The 27,278-nt window shown below is 36.1% G+C and overlaps 2 protein-coding genes across 5 annotated transcripts; one reads left to right on the top strand and one right to left on the bottom strand.

Moving 5' to 3' along the window:
• The first annotated feature begins 102 nt into the window (after positions 1 to 102).
• LOC133859327 (DNA ligase 6) lies at positions 103 to 20,116 on the top strand. 2 transcript variants are annotated; one of them, XM_062294701.1, is made up of 19 exons: positions 103 to 2,825; positions 2,941 to 3,091; positions 3,195 to 3,276; positions 4,035 to 4,137; positions 4,249 to 4,345; positions 6,156 to 6,258; positions 8,858 to 8,986; positions 9,288 to 9,335; positions 10,060 to 10,157; positions 10,269 to 10,334; positions 11,331 to 11,490; positions 11,726 to 11,833; positions 15,966 to 16,015; positions 17,975 to 18,009; positions 18,125 to 18,186; positions 18,267 to 18,428; positions 18,525 to 18,613; positions 19,222 to 19,321; positions 19,640 to 20,116. In XM_062294701.1, exons 1-19 carry the CDS (start codon positions 383 to 385, stop codon positions 19,940 to 19,942), a joined length of 4,389 nt encoding a protein of 1,462 aa, XP_062150685.1. In that variant the 5' UTR covers positions 103 to 382; the 3' UTR covers positions 19,943 to 20,116. The 2 variants fall into 2 exon arrangements, with proteins under 2 accessions (XP_062150685.1, XP_062150686.1); XM_062294702.1 differs by having other exon boundaries at positions 105 to 2,825; positions 2,941 to 3,058.
• LOC133859328 (U11/U12 small nuclear ribonucleoprotein 59 kDa protein-like) lies at positions 20,049 to 26,806 on the bottom strand. Of its 3 annotated transcripts, XR_009898733.1 has the most exons (11): positions 26,633 to 26,806; positions 25,660 to 25,703; positions 25,194 to 25,347; positions 24,694 to 25,036; positions 24,518 to 24,601; positions 23,351 to 23,416; positions 22,209 to 22,281; positions 21,268 to 21,656; positions 21,020 to 21,060; positions 20,616 to 20,786; positions 20,049 to 20,505 (listed from the first exon to the last, which is right to left on the bottom strand). XR_009898733.1 is itself a non-coding variant. In XM_062294703.1 (10 exons), exons 3-10 carry the CDS (start codon positions 25,343 to 25,345, stop codon positions 20,708 to 20,710), a joined length of 1,227 nt encoding a protein of 408 aa, XP_062150687.1. In that variant the 5' UTR covers positions 25,346 to 25,347; positions 25,660 to 25,703; positions 26,633 to 26,806; the 3' UTR covers positions 20,049 to 20,707. The 3 variants fall into 3 exon arrangements, 1 of the variants encoding a protein (XP_062150687.1); XR_009898734.1 differs by lacking the exon at positions 25,660 to 25,703; XM_062294703.1 differs by having other exon boundaries at positions 20,049 to 20,786.
• Between the last annotated feature and the right edge of the window lie 472 nt (positions 26,807 to 27,278).

Below are 27,278 nucleotides of genomic sequence, written 5' to 3'. Positions count from 1 at the left end.
TTATTAATTTCAAATTTTAGAATAACTTGTGATCTAAGACAGAAAAATGCTATAGATCATTGAATTTGGTTTTTATTTATCAGAAAAAATTAATTTTAAGATTAGTTAGGAATGCTACGAAGAAAATTATAGCATCCATTTCTCCTAAAGACAAGACAGGCTTAAATTCACCGTACGTGGAAGCTATAAGCTCGATCGGCTATCTTTTGAATGATAAATTGGAGCAACTTGGTGGCTTCATATATATATATATATAAACAGACATGGTACTATTGGCGCCCATTCCAGTTCTCGTTTCTCTCGTACACCACGCCACCACAATGCCTCATGATCTCCCATCGTAGCCCTCCAAGAAACCCCCACACACCACCCACCATCTTGCATGGAGTCCTCTCAGTCCTCCGAAACCCTAACCCTAGATTCCTCCCGCCTCTTCCTCACCGCCCTCCAATCCCTCCCTCAACAACAACTAACATTTCAACCATTCTCACTCCCTCTTCCTCTTCCTTCCATTCCCTCCTCTTTCCCACAATCCAAACTCATCCCCAAAACCCGTTTCGCAGTCGACGCATTCCGCTCCGCCGGCGATTTCTCCGTCTCCTACTTCCTCTCCCACTTCCACTCCGACCACTACACCGGCCTCTCCCCCAATTGGTCCAAAGGCGTTGTTTTCTGCTCCCACACCACCGCCAATCTCCTTATCCAAGTCCTCAATGTCCCTCCGCCCCTCGTCGTCCCGTTGCCGCTCCGCGAAACCGTCGTGATCGACGGCTGCGAGGTTACGCTCATCGACGCCAATCATTGTCCCGGGGCGGTGCAATTCTTGTTCAGGATTCCACGTCCCAACGGAGAATTCGATAGGTATGTCCACACGGGCGATTTTCGGTTCTGTGATTCGATGAAATTAGAGCCCTTTTTAGCTGAATTTATCGGTTCCGATGCGGTTTTCTTGGATACTACGTATTGTAATCCGAAATTTGTGTTTCCGTCGCAAGAAGAGTCTGTTGAGTATGTTGTTAGTGCGATTGCGAGAATAGGTGGTGAATATCATACGGGTGGTTCGGTGAGGAATGTTTTGTTTCTTGTAGCTACTTATGTTGTTGGGAAAGAGAAGATTTTGCTTGAGATTGCGCGGAGGTGTGGTAGGAAGATACATGTGGACGCTAGAAAAATGGAGGTTTTGCGTGTTTTGGGATACGGTGAGAGCGGGGTGTTTACAGAGGATGAGTGTGAAAGTGATGTTCATGTTGTTGGGTGGAATGTGTTGGGTGAGACATGGCCATATTTTAGGCCTAATTTTGTGAAAATTAAGGATATCATGGAGGAAAGAGGGTACTCTAAGGTTGTGGGTTTTGTTCCGACAGGGTGGACTTATGAAGTGAAGCGCAATAAGTTTACGGTGAGGTCTAAGGATTCGTTTGAGATTCATCTTGTACCGTATAGTGAACATTCAAACTATGATGAACTTAGGGAATATGTGAAGTTTTTGAAACCCAAGCGCGTTGTTCCTACTGTGGGTTTGGATGTTGAAAATCTAGACAGCAAGCATGCCAATAAAATGCGAAAGCATTTTGCTGGGCTAGTTGATGAAATGGCCAACAAGCAAGAGTTCTTAAGGGGTTTTTATCGAGGGTCCTGTGAAATGGTTGACAAGGTTGAAAAGGATGGCAGCAATGCCTCAAATGAGGGGATGGACCGGGAGAACGAGATCAAGACATCCGAGGGAAAAACCATTAAAATAACTGATCCGGATTTTGTGTTGGACTCAACATCTTTTCTGAAAGAATCTAGTACGCAAGATCCAGTTGTCTTGAATGTTGAGGATGCATATTCTCTGAAACAGCCTGGTTCGCAAGATCCAACTGTGGTGGATGATGAGGAAACAGAGAAAATCATTCAGGAGCTTCGTGATTGCTTGCCAGCATGGGTCACTCGAAGCCAGATGTTAGATCTAATTAGCAGCTCTGGAAGGAATATTGTTGAAGCAGTGTCCAATTTCTATGAACGTGAAACTGAATTTCATGAGCAGGTTTTTGCTTGTACAGCTTCTACATCCATTTCTCAGACCAGCTCACTTAATGACTCTGCATCACTTTTGAACACAGGTTCTTTTATGAGCAGTCCTGTTGTAACTGTTGGCAATTCTTTAAGTCAAGTCGATGAGTCAGCCAACCTGATGCATTTGATTAAGAGTGGCAGTGGCATTTCTCCTGGAAAAAGGAAAAGGACTATTGGCGATGGGCCGAGCAAGAAAGTAATAGTCAATTCAATTAACAGTGGCACTTCTCCTGGGAAAAGGAAGATGAATACTGTGAATAAGCTAAACAAGAAAGCAAAGGTCAATTCAAAGTCGGGCTCTGGTAGGTCAAAACAACCTACAATTACAAGGTTTTTCAGTAAAGTTTTGCCTGATGTTTCTCAAGGTGGTATGGTTGGAAGTTTGCTTGAGCAATGCCCTAAAGATGAAAATCTGTTGCCTGATGCTGCTGCCAAGTTATACAAGGATGAAATAGATCAGTTTATTCAAATAATAAATGGTAAAGAGTCATCTAATAGCTATGCTGCCAACATCCTAAAGAAGACAAAAGGAGATATAAATAAGGCACTGGATATATACTACTGTAATCCTAAGGGTGACCTTAGTGACTCTGGCAAATCAGTTCTGGCACAGAGTGGTGTCGACAACTGCTCTCCTGGCCAAAAGAATAATGTGTCAGAGAGATCAGAACGTATTCCTGACATCTCTGTTCAGGCATTGTTAACAAAGGATGTGGATGCAACTCTTGTATCACTACCGCCGGAAAAATACAATCCTATAGAGCATGGTTGGTTATTTTATATCTTGTAGATGTTATTCAACATCTTGAGCTTTCTTGTTGATATCTTTAACTTTTAGATATCTTCCAAATGGCAATCTTTCACATTGCAGTACATTTGCAGCATGCTGGAAGAGTGGACAACCTGCTCCATATATACATCTTGTAAGAACATTTGAACAGCTCGAGGATGAAAAAGGAAAGATAAAAGCTACTTCTATGTTGTGCAATATGCTCAGAAGGTTTATTGCTACAGATTGCATATTTGATACTCTGTACAAATCTTTTATTCTTCCTTTAATGGTATGATGGATTGCATTTTATTAGTCTTAGCTGATTGGGGCTCATTCTTTGCTTGCAATCGGTTTTATGACAAAGTTTGCTGATCTTGTCTCCGGAGGATGTGCTGCCTGCCATGTATTTGTGCACAAATAAGATTGCTGCTGACCATGAAAATATAGTGAGTCTCTTCTTTCTGCAATCTTTATCCTGTTCTTGAGTTGGAGCTGACTTTGGCCAGTCATCACAACAAAGGAATATGTTTAACAATTTGTGTTCCCTGTGTGCATTATAAACAATACTATTCTGGGGTAGTCATTATGTGAACTAGTAAATTTGACGTCAAAATCTATCTTCAAATTTAAGTGATTTAATTTAATTAGCTTTATCAAGTTTTTCTAGAGTCTGAAAAGCATAATGACTCAGACTGGAGGGATAAGCCTATGTAGCTGACTCCAAAAGTTATTAGTAGGTTTTTGCTGGGCTATTAAGTTATTTTGGAAGATGAGTGGAACTTTCTGATTAGTAGACTTTAATAATATTGGTAAAGTATAAACCCCAAGGGGTTGACTCAAGTGGTAAGTGTCTTGGTCTTGGTGACATTTTTATTAGGTCTAAGGTTGAATTCCCTTGGTTGCAAACAATTCATTGGGGCCATTTTGCCGGTGAAGCCAGAGTGTTACCCGATCCGTGTGGAGGAGGCGCTTTGCACGGGTTTGAGGTTTACCTAACAGGGGTGTGTACACAAAATGGTCATACCTTGGAGGGGTTCATTGTCATAAAAAAAAAAATAATAATAATAATCATAATACTATTGGTAAAGTACTTTTGTCTAGTTTTTTAACCTGCCCGGTCTCAGGGGTGAGTGTCTTTAGGCATTAAGCATTTTATCTACTGCGCAATAAAACAAAATGTCCTCATGTTATACCAATGCTGCAGGAACTAAACATTGGTGGTAGTTTGGTCACATCAGCACTAGAAGAGGCATGTGGCACAAACCGGTCCAAAATAAGAGAGATGTATAACAAGTTCGGGGATCTTGGTAGTAACAAGTGTTCTTTAATTTTTTTTAATGATTTATATTTGGTCTGCTGGACTATGTCTTTCTGCAAGGTTGTTGTATAACCTATGAAATAGTCTATTGTGCTTAAAGGTGATGTTGCTCAAGAATGCCGACAAACACAGACATTACTTGCCCCTCCTTCGCCACTTCTAATTAAAGATGTATTTTCTGCACTCCGAAAGATAAGGTATGAATAATCTGTCTTCGCTTTCTATTTATGAAAATTATGAGCTTAATAAACATATTAGTGACTATTCAGTGGTGGTTTTCTAAAATGGATAGGGAATAAATCGTAGAATGATTTCAGTAACCCGATGGTAATATCAGTGGGGTCTAATGCCTTGTAGGTATAATAGTTTTTGGACAAACGGGCATCTCATTCCCCCATAAAATAATGGGTGGAGGGTAAGGACACAGCATATGGGTGCATGAGTATATTTTCCTATCTCAAAAAGGAGCCGGGAAAAAAAAAAAAAAAAAAAAAAGGAGAGAAAGAGAGAAAAGAAAAAGATAAATACCCGAAATGTTTTTTCCATGTAGGTTCTGTGTTTCAATGAAAAACAGTTTGTGTTATGAAATATTTTTCATATTAAACTTTTCATGTATGTGGTGACTTTTCTTTTCACTTTTTCTCTTATATTCTTTTGGTCTTCGGTTGGAAATTCTGAAAAATACCATGATATACTAATGCTTTATAAAAATATTAATTCATTAGTATTATTCTAATGCTTTAAGAATATCGTTTTAGCACTAGAAAGTTTAGATCGAAGTTCATTTTATAACCTAAACTCAAATAATAATTTTCACCTTTACCTTTTATATACTGTGTATACCTTTAAATGTCATAAAAATATGTTAATATTACTAAAATAACATAATACATGGGTCCGAAAGCCATCCACTGTGTTCGGTGTGCATATTTTTGTTTTGAAGGGGTGTTCGGTGTGCATATGAGTTGCCTTAAACTTGACTTTGAATGTCATGTGCTATTTCTGGAAAATGACTTGCTGGAATTGAATTTTGGAAGTTGTTTCTTCCGGACTGATATGTCTAACATTGTCATACACTGGCAACATTTTTTATGTTTTAGAAATCACTGGAAAATGCGAAACAACTTTTTCCGTAATACATTTTATTTTGATACAGATAGAGACGTGGAAAAGTTTCTCATGATTAGTTAGAATGAAGAGTATCTATAGAGTTCTTGGAGTCTGTTGCAGTTTATGTTGTCATTTGTTCTTTTATTCCTGTTATTTGTTCAATGAAAAATGCTACACACACTCCCACACTTCTTGACGTGGTACTAAAAATCATCACTAGATTTTGGATGGATCACTATTGGATTTTAGATCCAATGGATGGTTTTAGTTCCACATCAGGGAATGTTCACTTGGGAGTGTGGGAGTGGGAGTGTGTATAGCATTTCTACTGTTCAAATGGTAGGTCACAACATTTAGACTGCTTCTCGAGAGCTGCCTAAAAAGCTTAAATTGCTTGACAAAATCTGTAAAATTCAGAAGCATCCTTGAGTTACGAAACAGCATGTGAGTAACTTCTGCTTTTTAAAAGCTTCAGCACCCTTGAGAACCCCTACCAAACGAGCCTTACTTCTGAGGCTTTAAAAGAAATCACTTTAAAGAAGCAACTGTTGTAAGCACATGGTGATAGACATAGGAATTTGTCCTCAAATTTTTTATATTATCAACATGGCTAGGGAATTACTTAGGGATTGAACCATTACACACTTACACTGAAGGGATTTGACTATGCTTGTGGACTTTTTGGCTAACTAGATTCTGCAAGATATGGTTATGAAGGAAAATATGTTCTAATTTCCTTTCATATTATGTAGCTAATTTTTTTATTCAAAATCCATAATGATAAGATTTTATTGAACTTATATTATTGATTTAAATATTTAACTCGGGTACTAAATGCAAGCACTTTGTTATGTGAAATTACTTTTATCCTCGCTCTTCTTATATGGTACTCAACAGTGTACAAACAGGCAGTGGAAGTACTGTTCGAAAGAAAAGCCTCATCGTAAATCTCATGTGTTCTTGTAGAGAGAAGGAGATGAAGTTTCTTGTTAGAACTTTGGTAAGACTCTTAATATAATTTTTCCCCGCGCCGCGGCGGGGGGTTTTAACTTTATCTGTAACATGATGTGGATAGAGCCTCTGGTCTGTCTCTGATTTAGTGCAACCTCTAATTCTCTTCTTGTGACCTGTTTGTCTCACTGTTTACTTTTCTGGTTGGGATTGAAATCAAACGCTTATTTAGGTTTCTCATATTTGATTTATAATTATCTTGGAAAATAGTAGAAATTTAGACCAGGACTTGGCTATAAATACTCTTGTTATCTCTCTATCTGTGATGGTACTCTTTTATTCATTTTGTGTAATAATGGTGTTCAATATTAATTATGTCATTGTAAACTGTAAGTGTTTATAGTCATCTTCCACTTGTTGACTTGAAGAATCATCATCATCATTGTAGCTGCATCAATCTTAGGCCAAGGCTAAACTATGCTTACCTTTGCTTTCTTTCCTTATTATTATTACTTTCTGGGCAAGTAGATGCTTGAGTTTCACTGTAACTGTATGAAGGATGGCTATTGGGTGTGTTTGATAAACTTTTTTAGGATTTTTTTTTTTTGGTGAACAAGTGTTTTGATGTGACATAAAGGTGAAAGAGGTTTTGGAAGATTGCTTTCTCTGAAATGTTTATCAAAACACTTATTTATCAAACACTTATTTTTCAGACGATTGCTTCCTCTGAAATGTTTATAAACTTATTGTTTCCTCTGATAAAACCCTTGAGTTTCACTGTAACTGTATGAGGAATATTGCTTCCTCTGAAATGTTTCGGAAGAAGGTTAAGTATCATATGGTGGAGTGGAATCAGTTGTGTGGCCAAAGAAAAATGTAATAATTAAGTTGTGTTTCCATCTCAATATCTTGAATAAAGCATGGCTGAGCAAGTGGTGGTGCCCCCTGGGCATTTTGGTTGAAGTTTGATAGTCTTTCGGATATCTAAAATAAATTACGGGGTAGGGTATCAAGTTTAGAGCCAAGAAAGCTCATAGTTATAGTATGAGGAAGAGCAGTTTCAGGGATTGGGAAAAAGTTCTAGAGGGTGACTTAGATTTGGGGATGGTCCTGGTGCTTTGGATTTTTTTTTTTTTTTTTGGTAAATGGTATTTATATTTGGTTTTATTTGCAAGCTTTTAGTAGTCTAATATGTGATATTAGAGGAATTCTTCCCATATTTTTGGAGAGGTGAGGTCTTTATTGATCCCCTTGTTTTACCTGCTTGAGTTGTGATTAATTTTAAATGCATGCACCTGATTTTAGCAGGATGCTTCTCCTGGATCACTGCTTATAGACTAGGTTGGAATCAAGATTGGTAGAAAGAGCATTGGGAGAGAAGTTTTTCTCTCTGACAACCTAGATGATTTTAATAGTTTTTCTCTACATGATTGCTGCTTGAAATATTTTGGTGGATGTTGCTATTATTGTTAGAAGAGGGATCCCTACAAACAGCTGCATTTTGTTTAGGAGAAATTTTTAGAGAATTGATTAATCACTCCTGTACTTGAATTTTGCTTACTCATTTTTCTCTTAATGTTCTTGGATGTCCAATTCCTTTAACTGTGTTAACTTTTCACACATGCCTAAACTTACCAATAAAAAAGAACTTTTTGTTCTCATCAATAGCTTGAGTTTTTAAGTTTCTTGAGAATAAGGTTGTGGAAATGAGCTTGTTTGACCAAGCTTTTGCACACTAGTGAGGAAGTATTTAAGGTCCAGGTGTTTGTGCTCTAGGCGGTTGAGCTTCAAATTTCTCTTGATCCCAGTTGTAGCACCACCGTGTAACCAAGCCCTTCCTACTTATTTCTCCTTGTGTCCTCTAGTTTATATTTATCATTTGCGCTTCTAGTTTAATAAATTCTTACTCATTTATCATTAAAGGGGTACTTATCAAAAAAAAAAATCATTAAAGGGCCTAAATATTTATTTAAATTGAAAAATATAGCATAGATTAATTTTTGAAAACATATGTGCTATACAAAAAGTAGAGATAGCTGATATATATAGGCTGAAAATGTAGTTGCTTTACCTTTATTTCGTCATTTGTGCTATTGATTCCCTGAGAAAGAGTGTTTCGCCTTTCACTTTTCTTCATTATTTTGCTTTCTCATGGTCTTCTGTTGTTTTTTTTAGCAAAAAAAAAAGTAAGAATTAAAATCTTCTGTATTCATGTGTGATGCGCTGAAAAGTATGTCTTTTAAGCCTGGTAGGATTCTATGATTTCTGAGAAAATATATTCATTCTATCGCAAAAAAAAAATATATATATATATATATATATATATGATGTGATTTTCTTTCTTGGTTGTCGCAAAATAGATGAAGTTTTCGAAAATGAAAGCATTTATTCATTTAACTTCTCATATTAGCCTTAGATTGACCTCACATTTTTCAAATTTGAGCCCACCTATATCGGCCCGTCAAAGGACATTAGGAAGGGTTTTTGTTTCATTAAAATGCGGGCGATTGATCAACTTTCACACATTGTGGATCAGAGGAATTTTTATTTTTGAATGAGACTGATGAATGGTGGAACTTAAACATGTTTAACTTATGGTATTGAACAATTTTCTGTTTGTGCTCGTTTTAAGTATCATTTCTGCGCAGGTCAGGAATTTACGGATTGGAGCAATGATGAGAACTGTTCTTCCTGCTTTGGCTCAAGCTGTCTTTAGTAATTCCTCCCCTAACTTTTACCATGAAGGAAGAGTTGAAAATCTGAAGGAGAAGATTCAGGTGATTATTTCTGCTAGCTATAACGAACTCGTACATTTTGTCATCCTTTAGTTGTTTTTTTTAAAAAGATTTTCACCCTACCCTATCACTGATTCAAACAAATGAGTTTTTGGCATAATCCCTGAACATTTTGTAGAGTTTTTTTAATAAAAAGTATCTCCTCTTCTTCTATATTTTAATTTTAATTATGAAAGTTCATTTTGTTTTCAATAATTTATTTTATGCGGGCATACTCATTGTGTCGAATGATTTGTTTGTTATAGCATTTCTGTTGGTTATTTGATCTTTTGGTTTCTTGCAGTGCCTTTCTGCAACCGTAGTTGAAGCCTATAATATAGTCCCCAATTTGGTAAGTATCTATTTTTATGCATTAAGGTTCTTTGCTGTTTTTGTTTTTCTCTGGCAACTAAATTTTTTGAACTTTCTTTTTGCTATTTGCTAAATCTCTTTATTTTGCAATGTGTCATGAAAATAAATGTTTCTTTTCATATGTTGATATAGAATGTGTTTTATTTGTTAATTTGTCTTAGCTGAAGACGAGAAAATAACAACATACTTAATTTGCAGGACGTTATAGCTATCACTGGGAAAATCTTTCATGTTTTTACAAGTTGTTTACTGGTTAAAAAAGTAAAATAGATCACAGAATTTTGTCGTTCTCAATGCAGTACAATGCACTTGTTTTATTTGAATTAGGAAATCACAGCAGAAAAAAATAAATAAATAAAATATCTACCTGTTTTAAAGAAAGCCATTTTTGTTTTAGTTTTCCATTTTCTTTGCTTTAAAGAAAGACATATACACTCCTTTCCTTTCCGAATGAAAAGAAAGGAGTGTATATGTCTTTCTTTAAAACAAAGAAAATGGAAAAATAAGACAAAAATGGCTTTCTTGAGCGATATTAGATAAAGTTTTAAAATCATATGGAGACAAAGAAAATGACAAAATAAAACACAATAGTCATATATACTCCTTTCTTGCGACAAACTTGTTTAAGAATCAGGGACATGTATATGTTGCAATCAATATCTCAAAATGTAACACTTGTCTGCTGTGTGATTAATTGTAAGCAGGATCTGGTTGTTCCTTCTCTCATGAACAAGGGCATTGAATTTTCTTCTTCAACTTTGTCAATGGTTCCAGGAATACCTATTAAGCCTATGCTTGCAAAGTATATATTCTTGGATGCACTATATGCTTCTTTTTTCTCCCTTTTCCAAGTTATGCCAGATGCATGCGAATGCTTTGGCTTATTATTTGTGTTGTTTGTTCCTTGTGGTAGAATCACTAATGGGATCCCGCAAGCGCTGAAGCTGTTCCAAAATAAAGCCTTTACATGTGAATATAAGTATGCTCTTTTTTTTTTTTCTTTTTTTTTTTCTTTAGTTGATAGTTTCTTTTCTCATGCTGTGTTGATTTCCTCCATGCAGTTCTTTAAAGTTTCACTGAATCATATTATAAACTAGGTTTACTAACATAGGGACGGGCAACAGTAGTCATATTGAAATTCTTATTTGGAGATAATAATAAATGTTGCACACAATTTTGATTGTATTGAGAACATTATTGTGATTTTTACTGTATTTTATATAGCTCTACCATACTGATACCATAATGGTAGAATTGAAAGAATCTAGCCGCAAGCAAGATGAGGAGAGACATGAACATATTTAAGAATGAAGATGATAACCAATGCTGAAGTTGCTAGTGTGGTAGAAGAAAATAATCTAACTCCAGCCTTAGCATCTAATAATTGAACTACAACAATCTCAGTTAGTGTACTACAACTTATACTCTATCAGATCTAGGTTTTTTTGGTGAATAAACAATATTCATTAGTATGACCGTGCAGTAGATGCTTGCTTTTTTCTTCATGTCTGAAGAGAAGATCGGTGATAAGGGAAACAGAGTAAGCAATGGTGAATGTTGATCATCTGGGCAAGCAGCTTCCAGATTTTTTATATAATGGCAAGCTTGATTTAGGTCATAAAGGGAATATTACTTTAAGCTATTTTGTCGGATTCTCTTTTTGATGTCCTGAACTTCAAGTAGTTCTTCCTATTTGCTCCTACAGGTTTCCATTATCGTGATAATCCACGCATGGGAATTTTAACTTCTTCTTTTTATTTATTTTTATTCATAGGCTTTTATATTATTTTTCTTCTCATAAAAGATCAGTTATGTTTCTCTTTTCTTTTGTCCAGTCAGGATGGTACTATTTCTTCATGAACATAATTAGTTTAGTGGTGGCTATTGAGTGGAAAATATATTACCAAAAAATAATTTATTTTTGGTAATCTGGCTGCATTACCTGCTGAACTGGTTTCTGATGTTGCAATTTCAGATATGATGGTCAGCGTGCCCAAATTCACAAATTAGTTGATGGATCTGTTCGCATTTTTTCACGAAACGGGGATGAAACAACATCAAGATTTCCAGATTTGATTAATATAATTAAGGAGTCGTGTAAGCCTGCTGCAATGACTTTCGTACTGGATGCAGAGGTAAGAACATATTAGTGCCAGATGCTTCTTTGTCATTTGAGGACTGAACCTTTTCTCTACCATTTTTTGTAAAGGTAAGAACTGGTTTATTTTCAAGGTAATGCATGTTGATCATAAACTAAGCACTCTGAATCATTCTCTTCTTCTTCTTCTTCTTCTTCTTTTTTCTTTCTTTCTTTCTTTCCTTTTTTACGTCACTCTGAATCATTCCTTATGTGGTTCTTTCTGGTTTCAGGTTGTTGCAGTTGATAGGAAGAATGGCTGCAGACTCATGTCCTTCCAAGAACTATCTTCACGAGGGAGAGGGAGCAAAGATACCTTTATTACAGTGGATAGCGTGAAGGTTTCATGCATTACCTATTTCGTGTCATGATAGGGTTCAATGCTTCAATGCTTAATTATGAGAGATAAAGACTGTTTTTCTTAACCTTGATGCCAATTATTGAACATAATTTTCTTGCTAACAATTTTGGGCTCATTTGGTAATGCTTTTTAAAGGGTGTTTTTTTGCTTTTTGGTTGTGATGTGACATGAAGGTGAAAGTTGTTTTGAGTGTTTTGTGTGTTAAGTTGTTTGTTCATGCTCTTGCTTTTTTGCTAAAAAAAAAAAAAAACTGTCCTAAAGGTGTTACGAAATGAGCCCTTAATTATGTTAGGGTTTCTGGTAATTGTTTGCTATATTTCTCGAAGAAAATGCAAGAAGTTTTCCACTCTTTACATAGTGGAGCCTTCTAGTTTATTAGTATTGCTATAAGCGTAAAATAGAAAGTTAAAAGGATGTTTGCAAGTACTTGTGATTCCCGTTGAGATGCTACGTGAAATAGGAAAGAGAGAATTCTGTTATGACTGTTGTTCTGCTATTTTTTGAAGCTGGTGTGTGTAGGTTCCTCGTATTCCAATTGTTTGTATTGAACCTTTTTATTATTTTTAATTTTATTGTATGAGTTTTTATGTGTCTATGGTCGTAAAATTAGGTGTTGTGTTTAATGTTCTTGACAGTTTTGAGCAAGAGGTTACTGCCTATACAATTGGGCTCAACATGGTTGATGTGGGACAGATTTATCTGCCTACTGATGATTATGGTGGGCTTTAGGGTTTAAAGTTTGTCTTTAGCGCTTATGAATAGTATTAATTGTTTGTAGTTTGAGTTAGGTTGAAAAGGTAGGATTTTGAAGGGCCAAGAGGACTGTTTGTTGGAGCAAACAGGTTGCAGAAACTTTTCTGGCAGTGGCAAGATTTGGTATTTCTAAGGTTGTTTCAAGGGCTTATGTGTTGGCTTACAGTATGGAAAGATTTAGGGCTTAAGTTTTCAAAATACCTGGGAAAAAGGTTGAGGACTTAATATCAAAGGATTCATAGAAGAAGAATCATCCTGGAAGCTGTGAACATTGCAGTGAGGGGTGTTGTGAACAGTAACCAGGAGAAAGAAAAGAAGAGAAGGGGTGGGGAGAGAGGAGATCACACCAGGAACACATACCTTTTATGAGCCAAAATACTCAAATTCTCTCATAAAATATAAAATTGTTCTAGTACAAAACCAGTTTTATATAGGTTGATTTGGGATCTTGGATTTGGGTTTTAAATAAATAGACTTGAAATGCCTTGATTCAAAATCCATAGATTTTGAAATCCCTTTTTGTACCAAATTTATACATGGAGAAATTTGAAATCTAGAATTTTTCAAAATTGATACTTTTACTAAATCAAGATGTATGAATAAAATATTAGGAAGAAGAAATCAAGCAAATAAAATAGCATTACAAGAGGAGACTAGATAAGCACCTAAATTGTTTTCCCTAGAAAGTAGATACCATGAACATATTTGATTTTGAATTTTCATGTCTTAACATCATCAAGTACAATTTCAAAGCCTTTTTGAGTAACTTTGATGTCCTTGCGTTCTGAAAAACTTTCTAGACCAATGAGCTTTAACTCAAATGGTACTTCCTCCCTTTGTAGCAAGGTGGAGGGTGACACCATGGGTTCAAGTCCCACCAAGTGCGTGTGTAACTTACTAATTAAAAAAAAAAAAAAAAAAAAAGCTTTGTAGCCTCTTCAAGCTTCCCCAATTTTGCATAGCCAGAAATAATTGTAGGCCAACAGCACAAATCCCAACTTAACTAGTAAAATAATCAAAGTCTGGACAACTTTCTAGCCCCTTCGAGCTTCCCCAATTTTCCAGAGCCAGAAATAATTGTGGGCCAAGAGCACAAATCTCAACTTGACTAGTAAAATAAATCAAAGGCTACAAACAAAAGCTGAATAATTAAGACCCTTGAAATAACAAACTTAAATTAAGCTGAAATTCAGACTAAAGTAAGATAGTAGCACCTAAGAACTAACATAGACACTTCTTTTGAACCAAAAGGTCTTCTTAGATATATGTCCTGAGACCCATAGCTTTGGTGTTTGGCTTCCAAACCATGTATTTCCTCCCTAGGCATGCAACCACCGCCCTCCCCCAAAAAATATATATATATACATATGATAGGAAGTTTAATTAACATAAAATCTTGATTATTGTCTATCAAGTACTTTTATGTTCCATGAATGTGTTTTTCATTAGCCTGGTGGAAAATCAGAAAGTTCAAAAAGCAGGTTGGTAGATATGTTTTTGATTTGTAACTATCTTCTTTCTAGTAATTGTCCTTTCTCTTAATGATTCAATTCTGTACTCCCAGTTAGTAATATATTGTCCATTTCCCTCAATCATTTAATTAGAGAATCACCAAATTGATGTTTCACTTGTGGTAGTTCGCTAGATAGTATTCTTATAGAACTTCTCTATTTTAATTATTTTATGCAGTTTCCAAGCACTTCTGCTTGTACATACCTTCTCTTCCAATTTTGCATTCTTCATGCCAGGTTTAGGTAAAAGGAAAAATTGCAATTTGTGCTTTGTCAAAACCAATTATTGAGACAGGAGGTTGTCTACCATGAGTTATCAGGATATGATGCTTTTTGATGTCTTTTTATTTTCCAAGCTGTAGGCTATGGTAGTTTCAATTTAATTACAGGTGGTCTGAAAGGATCTCAGTCTGATATATCGTTTTCAACAAATTCTTTTCTGTGGTATATGACTTAAGATGCGGGAACATGGACTAGTGAAAATGTAGACAGATGGAGTTGGTACGTTTAATGGATTGCTTTTGGTGAAATCCCTCCATGGTAAGAGTAGTAAGTGAATTGTGATGAAATGGATAGGAGATAATGATAAAGGTGCACAGCCGTATGCACGCTATCTAGTACTGGATAAGAGGGAGTGCAACACTGCCATCCCAAAAGCAGTTGATAGAGTTGGTTCAAAGATATTAACCTAGTACCAAATTAAGTTATTTATGGGTTTCAATCAAATTTAACAAACCCAAACACAAGTTGGGTTGATTATTAGGTTGGTCTCTAAGAATAAAAAGATTACAGAAAGAGATGGATTAACCCTAGCAAGCATAATCAACCTGGTTTGGTTTGCTGAAAAGAAATGGTTTGATTTGCTTCAAGGCAGATTACAAACAAAAATGTAGTTGAAACAAAATGAAAAATTCACTTGCATGATTCAGTTTTCATGGCACCCTGACAAGCCAACAATTGAAGAAAAGCACAATAATGATGATGATGATGATGATTATGGTGCACTGGCAATGGACAATGCGATGGTTCAAAAAGTATGGCTTACCAGTCCTAGTCAACCAATTTTTTACCATAAATTTAAGTTCCTTTTTTAGATCATGACACGGTAATTGGTACTGTGGTACTCAAAAAGTTGGCTTTTCCTGTCTGCTCAGTCTATATCTAAACTAACTTCTGTTGGTTTTCACTACTTTTGAGCCCTACATCGTTTAGAGATGGTACTGTATGAAGTCAATGAGGTTGGATTGGTCCAGTTCTTGGGTTAAATGGGACGAAGCAGCACTCGGATAGATGAGTATCTTAAGTGGAACTTTTGAAATAATATTCAAATGAATTAGGCCAAGGAATCTGATTTGAGGGGATAATTATAGTACGGGAAGCCGACTTGAATCACAATGTGGGTTCATGGTTCAGCTTTGTAGAGGAAGGAGGGAGACTATATGATCTTGTGATGGTGAAAGAGGACTAATGAATTCTTTTCATGCAATATGTGTCTCAGAGTCTACATCAAAATTTTCAAATATGAACCATTTGTTTATTTATCTATTTTATCTCGTTCAGTGAGCAATGAACATGTGAAATTTTATTCTGAGAGAGCTTGACCAGGAAATATAAGGTGGTGCTATTCATGTCTGTGTTAATAAGTGACAGAGAGATGAGAGAATAGCTAATAGGTGACAAACCTTGGTGATGGATCTTATAGCTGTTTCATTTGCATTTTTAGTAATATGATGTATATTACTGTTTTGCAGTAAAGTTTATTTTCTTCATTTCCTTTTTTGTTATTTTAATCACCTGTGCTTTTTTTAAAATCTCTGGATATGTTTCTGACAGTTTCTTTACCTGCAGGTTGATATATGTGTGTTTGTCTTTGATATCATGTTTGCTAATGGAGAGCGGTAATTATCTTGAATTTTCTCATATATGTACATTGAAACTATAGGACAGAACTATACAAGCATGTTTATGCATTTTTACTGTCACTGATTCCATGTATTCTCAAAAGGGCAAATTTGAGATTCATTAGTGTAGAAGTATTCTTCTTTCTTTGGTGGCTGGGCAAGAATCGAGCCGTACTCTAACCCAAGTCTATCCACCCATCACTACCTGGGCCAAGGCCTGGGGAGAAAATACTGTATCCAATCCCATATTTATGGTAGATGTCAATTCTATTGGTTATACAGTATGTAAAACTGATGTTTTTGTTTAAGTATCCTACATCGCCAAGAGATACATGACCTGGGAACTTTATAAGTCATGGTGTCTCCTCCTCTCTCAAGGCGTCTTTTGAGAGTAAGGCCCATTGACTTTTACAGTTTTCAGGTACCAATATAGTAGCAATGACAGTATTATATAAAAAAATGCATTACAGAGACAGGAGCCACCAATTTGTTTTCTGATTTATTGACTAGATCCGATCTGCATGAAATTTACTGTAATATGATTGCAGTGGAATCATAGTATGTTTAGCAGTTTATATCCATCAGTATTTCCCGTTTTAGTGACCAAGATAATAAGGTTAAATTTCTTCTGTCAAGTGTGTATGGTATCTAGCATTGTGGTTGAGGGTAAATTTTAATTATAACCTGTCAGAAATGCGTCAAGTATTAGGATGTTTCTTGATCAACTGGAGGCCATTCAATGTATTTTTTGATGCTGATTTTGAAGTAGTCCTGACACTGCTTTGTTTTTCAGAGATGTAAACAAGCCTAGTGTCAGTTAAGTATTTGACTATTCAAGCTTAGTTTGATTGTACTGTACTTGGGTCGAGCTCAAGCAGACCTCAAGCCTTGCACCAAACTCACTTGCATGTTTGGTAGATCTTAAGAACATTTTAACGTATTGTTAATTTGACTGATTCGACATCCATTTGTATGAGTTCCATATTTAACTTCATGAATGGAAATTTGTTGTATTATTTACATATTTCTGAAATTCTTCTTTTGGTGGTTTCTCTTTTCTATTGCTTTTAATGATGTTTTCTGTCAATACATTTCTTATGTGGCTATTCACTGCAGCTGCTTAGTAACTAAGTTCGGTTGCTAATGAACCTTAACCATGCTGAATTTAGGATTTCTTAAGTTTGGCTTGTTAACCATTGAACCTTGAAATTTAAGCTCAACATAGACTTATTTGACTTCTTTTGGCGGAGGAACCTGAATGACCTTATTAAAGGAAGCCTGACCTTTTTGCAAGTAGCTTCATTCATTTTTTGGCCTTAAGTAGGGACTCATGTAAATAGAACAGGAATTTAGGATGTTAGAAGTTATAAGAATATACTGCCTGTGGATCAGATAAGTATTATTCTTTGAGAGTGATTCTACAATGACATTTTGTTTCTTCTTTTCAATATATGTGGTGCTAGAAATCTGAAGACATGGTCCTAAAGTCTTCTTCCTCAGAAGAAGCACTACCAAAAGTGCTTCAAATGACCTTGATAATTGAGTGTCTTCCACATTTTTACCACCATATAGAGGATCTGTGATGCTCAAAGCTGCATAGCTTAAATTGACACTGACCTGTCCTTATAGTTTAAATGGCAATGTTCTGGACCTTAAACTGCCGAAGACACTTAATTAGACTGAACCTTATGCAAAATGGAACAGGGATTTCTGATCTGATTCTCGTGCTGTTTATAGCCTAGTCTGAAAACAATTTATTTTCCATTTGCCACCAATAACTAGTTTGGCATTGTTTTCATTAATCACAATTTTATTCACATATCTTCGTACTCTCCAGTAATTCACAATTTTATTCTTGCGCTGCTACATGGGCCAGTGGTTATATTCTTGTCATCCAATTTGTTGCTTATCATTGGAACAAATTTTGAATTTAGCTAATATCTTACTCTATTACAGGCTGTTGAGTTTTTCTCTCCGCCAAAGACGAAAAAGTATGCATCTCCACGTTTTATGATGCAGTTATTCTTTTATTTTTCTGGATTCAAGAGACCTTATTTTCTGTATAAGTATACTGTAATCTAATCCTTTAAACCCTTTGCGCCACAGAACTGAAGGATTTGTTTTATGATGAGAAGTTGGGACATTTTGAATATGCAAAGGAAATGACAGTAAGTTCGTGAGTTTCATCTTTTATTTATGTTTTATAGTATTGTGTAATCAGAGGTTTATATGATTGATCTGTTTGTAGGTCGAAGCAGATAATACTTGTTTGACCAATGAAGCCACATTAAGTAAGATAAGCTCTTTTCTTGAAGATGCATTCCGCTCCTCATGTGAAGGGATCATGGTTAAATCACTGGATGTTGATGCTGAATATTCTCCATCAAGGCGTACTGACACATGGTTAAAGGTTATTGGCTTATGATCATTTTGCTATTTCACTATCTGATGAACACAGAGCAAGGAAATGATTGCCCTCTGATTGACACTCTTATGTTGTTTGAAGGTCAAGCGAGACTATGTGGAAGGATTGTATGACTCTCTTGATTTAGTCCCAATTGGTGCATGGCATGGTAATGGGAGAAAAGCTGGATGGTAATACCTCATTTCTTTTCTCTATGCTTTTTCACGCCCGTGGTTAGTGAGTCGCTACAACTCTCGATTTGGTTAGTGGTTCACTCTTGCCATACTGAACCATTTTAAGCACAAAATTTCAGTTTATAGTAGAACCGTTGGAACAGGGAAAAAGAATATAGACAAAGAGAAGTATCATTAATAACAGGAATTCTAAATTCATTTTTGGTATCATTAAAAATAATAAACGTTGAGCTGTAGGTTGGTTGTTGGTGGGCCTTGTAGACTCATCAGGTTCAAAAGGTTAACAAGTAACAGGTGAAGCCAGGCATTGGATAGGATTAGAGTGTTTCACATTGTAGAGTCCAATCGAACAGACACACCCCCACACACATTCATGTCTGTGTGTAATATTTTTATATACTTATATTTTAAATAAGCGTATATAAACAAATAGTGAAATGTAAGTGTATAAAGATTAAAGACATAAAGAAGTGGTGGTAAGGTATCTATTTTGTAACTGAAGCAATATTCAGCGATGTGATTCCATTTGTGCTGATGCTTTCTATGTGAATACTCAATGAGTTTGAGTGGTCCTACAGTTTGATTTTGACTCTCATATGTTGCAGGTACAGTCCATTTCTGGTGGCATGTTACAACCCTGACACCGAGGAATTCCAAAGCGTATGCCGTGTCATGTCTGGATTCTCAGATTCTTTTTACACAGAGGTAATTGTGGCTGTTGCTTACTTGCATGGTTAGTTATGTACATGCAAGTAAAGATATGGTGGCATTTTAAAATGAACCAGAGCTGCATGCAGCAGTACATCTGATGAGAAGCAAGTCTCGTGAGAGGGCTACATCGTTCTTTACTAGAACCATTTTTTGATCTCATGCCCGCAAGACTAAATGGAGTCCTGGAGGATTCTGACTCTTGCGCATGAGTTTCTAGCCTTTTGCTACCTTTATCTACCTTTATCCTGGTTAAAGTTCATATATCATGCTGGTGCATTCTTTCACTAAAGATTTCTACAAATTGTAATGCAGATGAAAGATTTCTTTTCTGGGGACAAGATCCTGTCTAAAAGGCCAGCTTATTATCTAACAGCTGAAGTGCCTGATATGTGGTTTTCACCAGAACTTGTTTGGCAAATAAGAGGTGCAGACTTCACAGTGTCACCAGTTCACAAGGCTGCCATAGGTTTGGTTCATCCATCTCGTGGAATCTCAATCAGATTCCCCAGATTCATCCGCTCCGTTTCTGATAGAAATCCAGAAGAATGTAGCACAGCTGCAGATATAGCTGAAATGTTTCAATCTCAGACTCGAAAGATGGACGTGACAGCTTAAGATTGAGCATTGTCCTTTGTCATTCTGTACATAAGCTTGCTTTTGTAGTTCAAGTCGTGGCTTGTATAGTGTACAGAGGATGAGGTGCAGTTCTACTATTTATGTCTGTTGTAGCATTTTGAACAATGCATGAAAGGGTTCCGTTTCAAATTTCAAATTTCAAATTACATTGAATGTCCCGCTTCTGCATAATAACCCTCATTTCCAACCCCATCTACCCCACCTACTCCCAAAGAAAAGAAAAGAAAAAGACGATCGACTCTTCTTGAGAACCATAGTACATATATCATGTGTATTTATTTGGACATCCATGTATATATACAAATATATAAGATCAAGATACATCAAGACGAGCTTTACACCAGTCAAAATTTTAAACCTTCCTCTTCCTGTAATGGATTCCTTGATGCCATATACAAGCCTTCCGGTATATGCTCTCTGCGAATGTCTTTTTGTGACGTCTTGTTTCTGGATTGATAACTTCAGACTTTGGTCCCTTCCAGGCTTCCAGCTATCTAACATGCTCAGGCTCGCACCCAGTCTTTGTAATCAGCTATATCTTTCTGCTTTATGCATATTGGTATTTGACAATGCTGCGCAAGCTTAGTCGCCATATGGAAGAAACCTTACACAGATTTCAAATGAATATCTAGTACATTAAGTAAATGCCTACCAGATGAGGAAAATGAGTTTACAAATGCTATCAAACTTCGAACATATCGCCATGTTTTCAGCAAAACAGCCACAAACTCTGCAGTCAAGGCATCATTTAGGCCTCACCAGGTAGGATGCCCATATCTCATCTGCTGGAGGAGATGGTTGAACCCAATGCCCTGGTATGCGGCTGCACCAAATTTAACAGCAATTACAGAAGATGAAACTGGAAGTAAAAGGATAATGCAGAATGAATGGGAGGCATTAATGGTAATTGAAGCATCAGCAAAGCCGGTGGAGGTAATGGTGGTCGCGGTGGTGGTGATGCTAGAGTTGGTGGGAGGGTCAACGCAAGTGGAGGTGTTGTGTCTGTAATTACATTAAATGCAAGCAGCATGTACCAAAAAGGAATGGCATCCTTACCTTCCTCCTGGTCTTATATATGCATCCCATGCTCTTCTCACCTGCAAGCAATGAACCTTATTAAGATTTAATCTAAACAAAATCACATGGCCATCCAGGGAGCATTTAATTAAACAAGCATCCCTGTGCTCATATAGTGGCCAAACTTGCTCCCTGAAATATCAGGCAATCAATTACATTGAACACCGTAGATAGTGGTATCTTGCAAGGTATGTAGAAAAACTTGAAGAGGTACTAATTGAAAACACCTCAATCAGCGTGCCGATATCAGTATTGCTGCCATGATAATAATGATAGAACTCTAATGGTAGATTTGCCACAGATTCATAAGCTCCACTAAATCCGTGTCCCTCTGATCCTTGCTTTCCGCCTTCACTGGCAGTGACTGTAGTGGGGCGTTTATTATTTTCAGTTTTAATTATTTGGTCTATACTTTCCTTATTACTGCCTTTATCACTGCTTAGAACTTTTGAGTCAGGCCCGTGACTCTGGAGGGGTTTCCTAGATTCCTCAGCAGTAGCAATGGCATCCTTAGCAGCATCCGTGTCAGCTGCAGCAATTGCCTGGCGCTCCTCTTCTTCAACCGCAGCTTGAACTCTCTCAAGGAACTTGTCATCCTCCTCGGGAAGAAAATGACCTGCATAATTATGCAACCAACAATAAGTTTGTGTAATTATTAAATCAAATATATTTAACATTGCAGTACTATTTAAATCTCATTTACATAGTACCATATAAACCAAATTACAATTGCACAAAAATAATTGGAATGAAGTCATGCACACCATTGTGCCCTATCAAAAATGACAAGCATGAAGAGCCTCTGTTCAGTAATATGACAATATTAATCAAATTAACGTCATACACATTCATCAAGAAAGGACCAAAAAGCAAAAAAAGAAGCATTGCGGTAGTCACAACCATCTCTTATATCTAGATGCGAAAAAGGTAAGGTTTTCATACACAGATGTTGAAGTATAACAGCAACATAATATTGCAATTAAATTCAACTTTGATGTTGCGATATTGCACAATTTATAATGGTCAAGAAGTATTCATATTATACTTAATATTCCTCTGTGGTTACACGCAACCTGACATACAACTCAGATTTACATTTTAAGCAAATATAACATTTGCCACAACTGAGACAGGTAAGAAAAAGAATAAGAACCATACGAAAGCAGACCTTGTTTCTTCAATTTTTGGATCCTGATGGAACGCAACTCTTGCAATTTCTCCACAATTAATACCTGCTCAAGCTGAAATATAAAACCTAGTGTCAGGCTGAGAGATATCAGCAACAATAATTAAAGAATGGAAATTTTAGATTGGTTCTAAGTCTGGAAGACAGTAAGGGGTGGAGGCCCTCTAAAAACTGTCCAATAAACAGTAGTACCCTTTGAATTACATCAGATCTTTGCTATCCAAGCAAGGTCTTGCACATGAAAAAAAGTTCCATACAATGCGTATTTTCTTTCCCCAAAGCATGATAATGGCACTAGTAGAAAACACCAAAAATAGTATCTCACCATCAAATGATCTCGCATCAGTATAGGGATTGGGGAAAAAGAAAAATCAAATCAGTTGGAGAGAACACAATGTGGAAAGACAGAATAAGGATAGGAAGTGGAGTTCCACCACTGCTGCCCACCGCGGTGGTGGAGGGGGTGGCCCTAGACCCCTACTTCTTAAAAGGTGAGTATGTTTTTAAAATATTCTTATATGAAGCGGGGGAAAGTTTTTTAAGAAGTGTTTTGCATTTTGTTTTTTTGAAAAGTATTTTGTGTTTTGTTTTGAAAAGAGTGTTAGTGGTGGGAGCCACATTTGAAAATTCATTTGGATAACTAATGTCTGAAAAGTGTTTTTCAGTATTTAAAAAGTGAAAAATTATTTGAAAAAGCTTGCCAAACAGGGCCAAAATATCTTAACATTCTAGATGAAAGTGCACTTGTTATGTGCAGCAAAGACTAATTACTGCATGAGTATGTAAGAAGCGGCAAGAGGAAAGCCAATGATAGTGTTGCTCAAAACAGAAAAATATGATCATAGGCTTGAACCCAGGAAAAACAGAATGCGGGAATAGAATTCATATGAGCCAACTCAACGTAGTAGGATGAAGTTTTTTTTTTTTTTTTGAAAAAAAACAAAAGAAGAAGAAGGAAAAAAGGGAACTAGTAGATATACCATTTTCAGGCATATCATATAGGGAAATTTAACTATGGTCCAAATGCACTAGATACTCGGTATCGAACGATTAAGAGTAACAACATCTTAACAGACGAAATTTCTACAGAACACTTTTATGTGGCATGTACAACCAATGCTCACCTCCAATTCTAGTCTCTTTCTCTCCTCTTTTGCTTTAAGTTTTGCAACTTCTTTCATCTTCTCTACCTGCAAAACCACATGCCTCAGTCACTAAGAAAACATATTAAGCCTGCAGTTTCATGCAAATTGCAAATACAACTGGTCATCTACACAATGAATGAAAGCCCAAAAAATGAAAGCAATTGTGATCATGTCAGTGTTTCGAGTCAAAATAGAGGACCATAAAAACCTAATAAAACAAATCTTTTACAGTTGTGTCAAGATAAATAAAAATAAAAAATACATAAATTTAAAAAGGACAATATGTGAAGAAATATAGATAATTGTTGATGTGCACCACAAAAAATCTTATGCTTTAACCTTTAATCTGCTCCCCCATCTATTTATTAAATAACTAAAAGGATACAGATAATGTAATGATTAGAATATTAATTAAATGATTAAATTCAACATTTTCTATCAACTTAAAATTTTGAGACAATTAGTGATTTAACAGTATCCATACGAGTGCTATATTTACTTTAGATTGGTCATACAATGAGCATAGCTTGAAATTCTAACAAGAATGGATTTGTTTAATGAAGAGAAGTAAAATAGTTTTGATAAGAAAAGAGGGAGTTTAAGAGCGCTGCTGTTCTTGCTAATTAATCCACATTATTCGTGGTAACTCATGTCAACATATGGGTTAAGCAACGAAAAAGTAGCCACTATTATAGTTTTCTAAAACTTCAGAGACAACATCTCTTGTTAAGCATGATGAAATATCTAATTTGACTCACTTTATTGATGTCCTTTATAGCCACCCATCCTGCACTTCATAACAATCAGTCACTTTACTCTCTATAGTCTATAATTGGCTCCTCATTGGTTCCATATGCGGAACAAAGTCTTAATTTGCTTTCAAAATGGATGAATTATTTTCAAATCAACAGAAACTGACAACAAAAAAACGCACTGCAAGATTTGAACTAAAGACTTCAGGGAAAAAAAAAAAGGGGATTTATATCTGCTGCTAACCTAAATTGATTAGCAGTACATATTCCATAGAGAACAAATGTATTAGCTAAAAGATCATAAAAATGAATTTCAAGTTCTTAGCACCTGTGGATGACTAATACAAGCAAATACTGGTTGAAAAGTGCAGCCTAAGATATAAGTATCCAATACCTTGCGCTTTGCAATATCATTAGCAATCTCCCTAGCCCTCCATTCATCAGCTTCTTGATCAGCTTGTTCAAATAGTTCACGCTCCTAATTGTCAAAAAAATAAAAGCAAAGAAACAAAATAAGCATCTGTCTAACATAAGCCCAAAAAAGTAGAAGAGAGGCAGAAAGGACACCACCTTTGCACGCATTTCTGCGATGCGCTTCCTCTTTCTTTTCCTCCAAAGTTTATTTCGTTTATGCTTCCCTATTTTATCAGACAATCTAACAGCGGCAGACCTTTCCTCCCATGGAGTCCTTTCATCCGTGATCACCCTAAATGGTTCAAGCTGAGCTCTTAATTTTGCCATCAATGTATTCGCGGCAATCACTGAACGCGACTCTTGGGATTCCATACTAACCCCCTTATCTTCCAAAATTTTTTTGAACCCATGAACTGAAATGCCATTGGACCCATAGCCTTCATCTTCCATACACCCTTTACCATCTTTGATCATTACCAACATCTCTAGCTCTTTCTCCCTATCAAGAATATAGATTCAATTAACACAACTCGTTTTGGTTGCGTGCAATGTGGGTATGACAATAACAAACAAAATGAACACAAAATGCTACCAAATGGGAGAATAAACGATTTGACAGTGAAATAAAGGAGTATGCAATTGGGATTGGGACATACATTGCTTCTGCAAGATCAAGAGTATCTTGGAGCTCTCTAAGCCGATCCTTCACATTTTTAGTCTCCCAAAAGGCACACGACATTGGCGGGTTAGGCGGTAACATCGGAAACCATGGCGGTGGTGCCGCAGATTGGAATGGAACAGGATTCATGGCTAGAAAAAAAAAAAATTATAAATTAAAAAAATAAAAAAAATTATATATATAAGAGAATTAAAAAAAAAATGAAATTAAGACAAAATTTTATAGCCTATTGAATTGCTGAAAAGTGAGATACAAATAAAGCATATGATATGAAATTGTGGTCTGAAACTCCAATATGAGCTATTTATATTGCTCCATTTGGCTGCAGGGTTTAATCGGTTCAGTTAGGTTTCTTGCGATCATATTAACGAAAGTAAAAGCTAGATGGAAAAGAAACTGGGAAATGAATTGAGTGAGAAAACCCTAACACGCAGAAAGTTTACCTGTTCTGCAATGTTGCTTCTGCGCGCAGCCCTGGTTTCAAATTCTAGCAGAGCGAAACAAAGACTCTTTGAGGAGACAAATGATACATGGTTTTTAGATTAGATAATTATAAATAGGAAGAAAAATGTCAAGCATATGTCAGGACGGCTGAGTGGATAACCATCAAGGAAGATGAATATACAATCAATCTGATTCGTATTCACTGAGCATCTTCATCATTTAACTCCAGTCCATTCCTTTTTCTTTTGAATTCATAATAACCGAAGGGTCCTACGGAGGGAGCGCTACATGAATAGGTGCGCTTCTTGCCCAAGTTTTCCTTCGAAAACTAGTATGGGATTTAAAGTGACAGAATTTTATGCCCCTCCTTTTGAGTCTTGGTTAGTGTCTTTACATCGATTAAAGAAAGCAACTACTTGCACTTACATCATGCCCCCCTTTATGGATGTTGAAAGATTTTTTTTTAAAAAAAAATACTTTAATCAAGCCTGTTCAAGTTCTACCCTTCAAATTCTTACGAGATCCTAAGCTCAGGCAACGTTCAAGCTCTAACTCAAAAACAAACGAAGCCATATGAAACCAAATCAGAGACAAATCTAAGAAATAATAGGAGGCTAAAAAATAATAAGAAGACAAATATATAGACGATTTTGAATTCACCAAATCAATCAAAGGAAATTATCTCAATCTACAGTAAAACAAAAGTAGCCATATGAAAACAAATGCCAAGCAATATCCAGCTGAAAAACTCAATCTTTCATGCGAAAAAAAAAAACGGGTCTTTGAAGCAGAAAAAGAATAACCAGCTGAAAAATCAACTCTTTCTCAAAAAATTGAAATTTTCTATACAAAAGTTGTTACCGGTGTAGCTGAAGTCCAAATCAGCGATAAAATACCTGGGGTCTGTGAATTCTATATATGCAAAGAGAGAGAGAGAGAGAGAGAGAGAGAGAGAGAGAGAGAGAGAGGTACCGAAGCAAGTGACCGATGAGTTGGCTGAAGTTTGGAGGTCGGCAGAGAAGCGGGCGACGGAGCTGGAAGCGGCGCCGGAGTATCAGTGGTGAGGCGCTTGGCTGGAGGTCGGAGGTCGGAAAAAAAAATAAAGAAAAGAGAAAGAGAGATAAAATAATGCTCCCTATTTTAAAAAAAAATTTTCACACGTGCTCATCAAAATTGGTGAGAACCTGACAAAATATTGCAAGAATTTGGTAAGTGTTGTAAAATTAAATAAAATAATAAGTCAAGATAAAGATATTGTAATATGTGAAACTAGTTCTTCAAAAATTACATATGATTTTTCTCTATTATTTTTATGTTTTACAAACTACTCAATACTCCATTTTATAAACATAGAATCATAGTGAGAGGTTAAAAAATAGAAAATGATAAGACATTAATTAAAATGCTACATCAATGTATTACATGAATGCTATAGAAATTCTAAAAGGTAACATGAATGTATAGAATTTCAAGAGATGGAACTAAATGGTCATTCACCAAATGCATGAATGCCTTCATAACACTTCCTCTTTGATGACAATACATGAAGAATATGACTCGTTAAAACCTTGCCAAGGAAAACTCAGTGGGAAAAAACCTGTGGCGAAAGAAAAAGAAT

The sequence above is a fragment of the Alnus glutinosa genome, chromosome 2 (assembly GCF_958979055.1).
Source record: "Alnus glutinosa chromosome 2, dhAlnGlut1.1, whole genome shotgun sequence".
In the NCBI taxonomy this organism is placed as follows: Eukaryota; Viridiplantae; Streptophyta; class Magnoliopsida; order Fagales; family Betulaceae; genus Alnus; species Alnus glutinosa.
This window is presented reverse-complemented; position numbering and strand designations above follow the sequence as displayed.

What these genes read in the sequence shown, in the direction of transcription:
- LOC133859327 (XM_062294701.1), top strand. Translation starts at nt 383, where the DNA reads ATGGAGTCCTCTCAGTCCTCCGAAACCCTAACCCTAGATTCCTCCCGC. An exon ending in ATAATATAGTCCCCAATTTG is followed by an intron (nt 9,336 to 10,059) that starts GTAAGTATCTAT and finishes AATTGTAAGCAG; the next exon opens with GATCTGGTTGTTCCTTCTCT. An exon ending in ATGTTTGCTAATGGAGAGCG is followed by an intron (nt 16,016 to 17,974) that starts GTAATTATCTTG and finishes ACTCTATTACAG; the next exon opens with GCTGTTGAGTTTTTCTCTCC.
- LOC133859328 (XM_062294703.1), bottom strand. Translation starts at nt 25,345, where the DNA reads ATGAATCCTGTTCCATTCCAATCTGCGGCACCACCGCCATGGTTTCCG. An exon ending in TCGCAGAAATGCGTGCAAAG is followed by an intron (nt 24,602 to 24,693) that starts GTGGTGTCCTTT and finishes TTTGACAATTAG; the next exon opens with GAGCGTGAACTATTTGAACA. An exon ending in TATATAAGACCAGGAGGAAG is followed by an intron (nt 20,787 to 21,019) that starts GTAAGGATGCCA and finishes AATTTGGTGCAG; the next exon opens with CCGCATACCAGGGCATTGGG.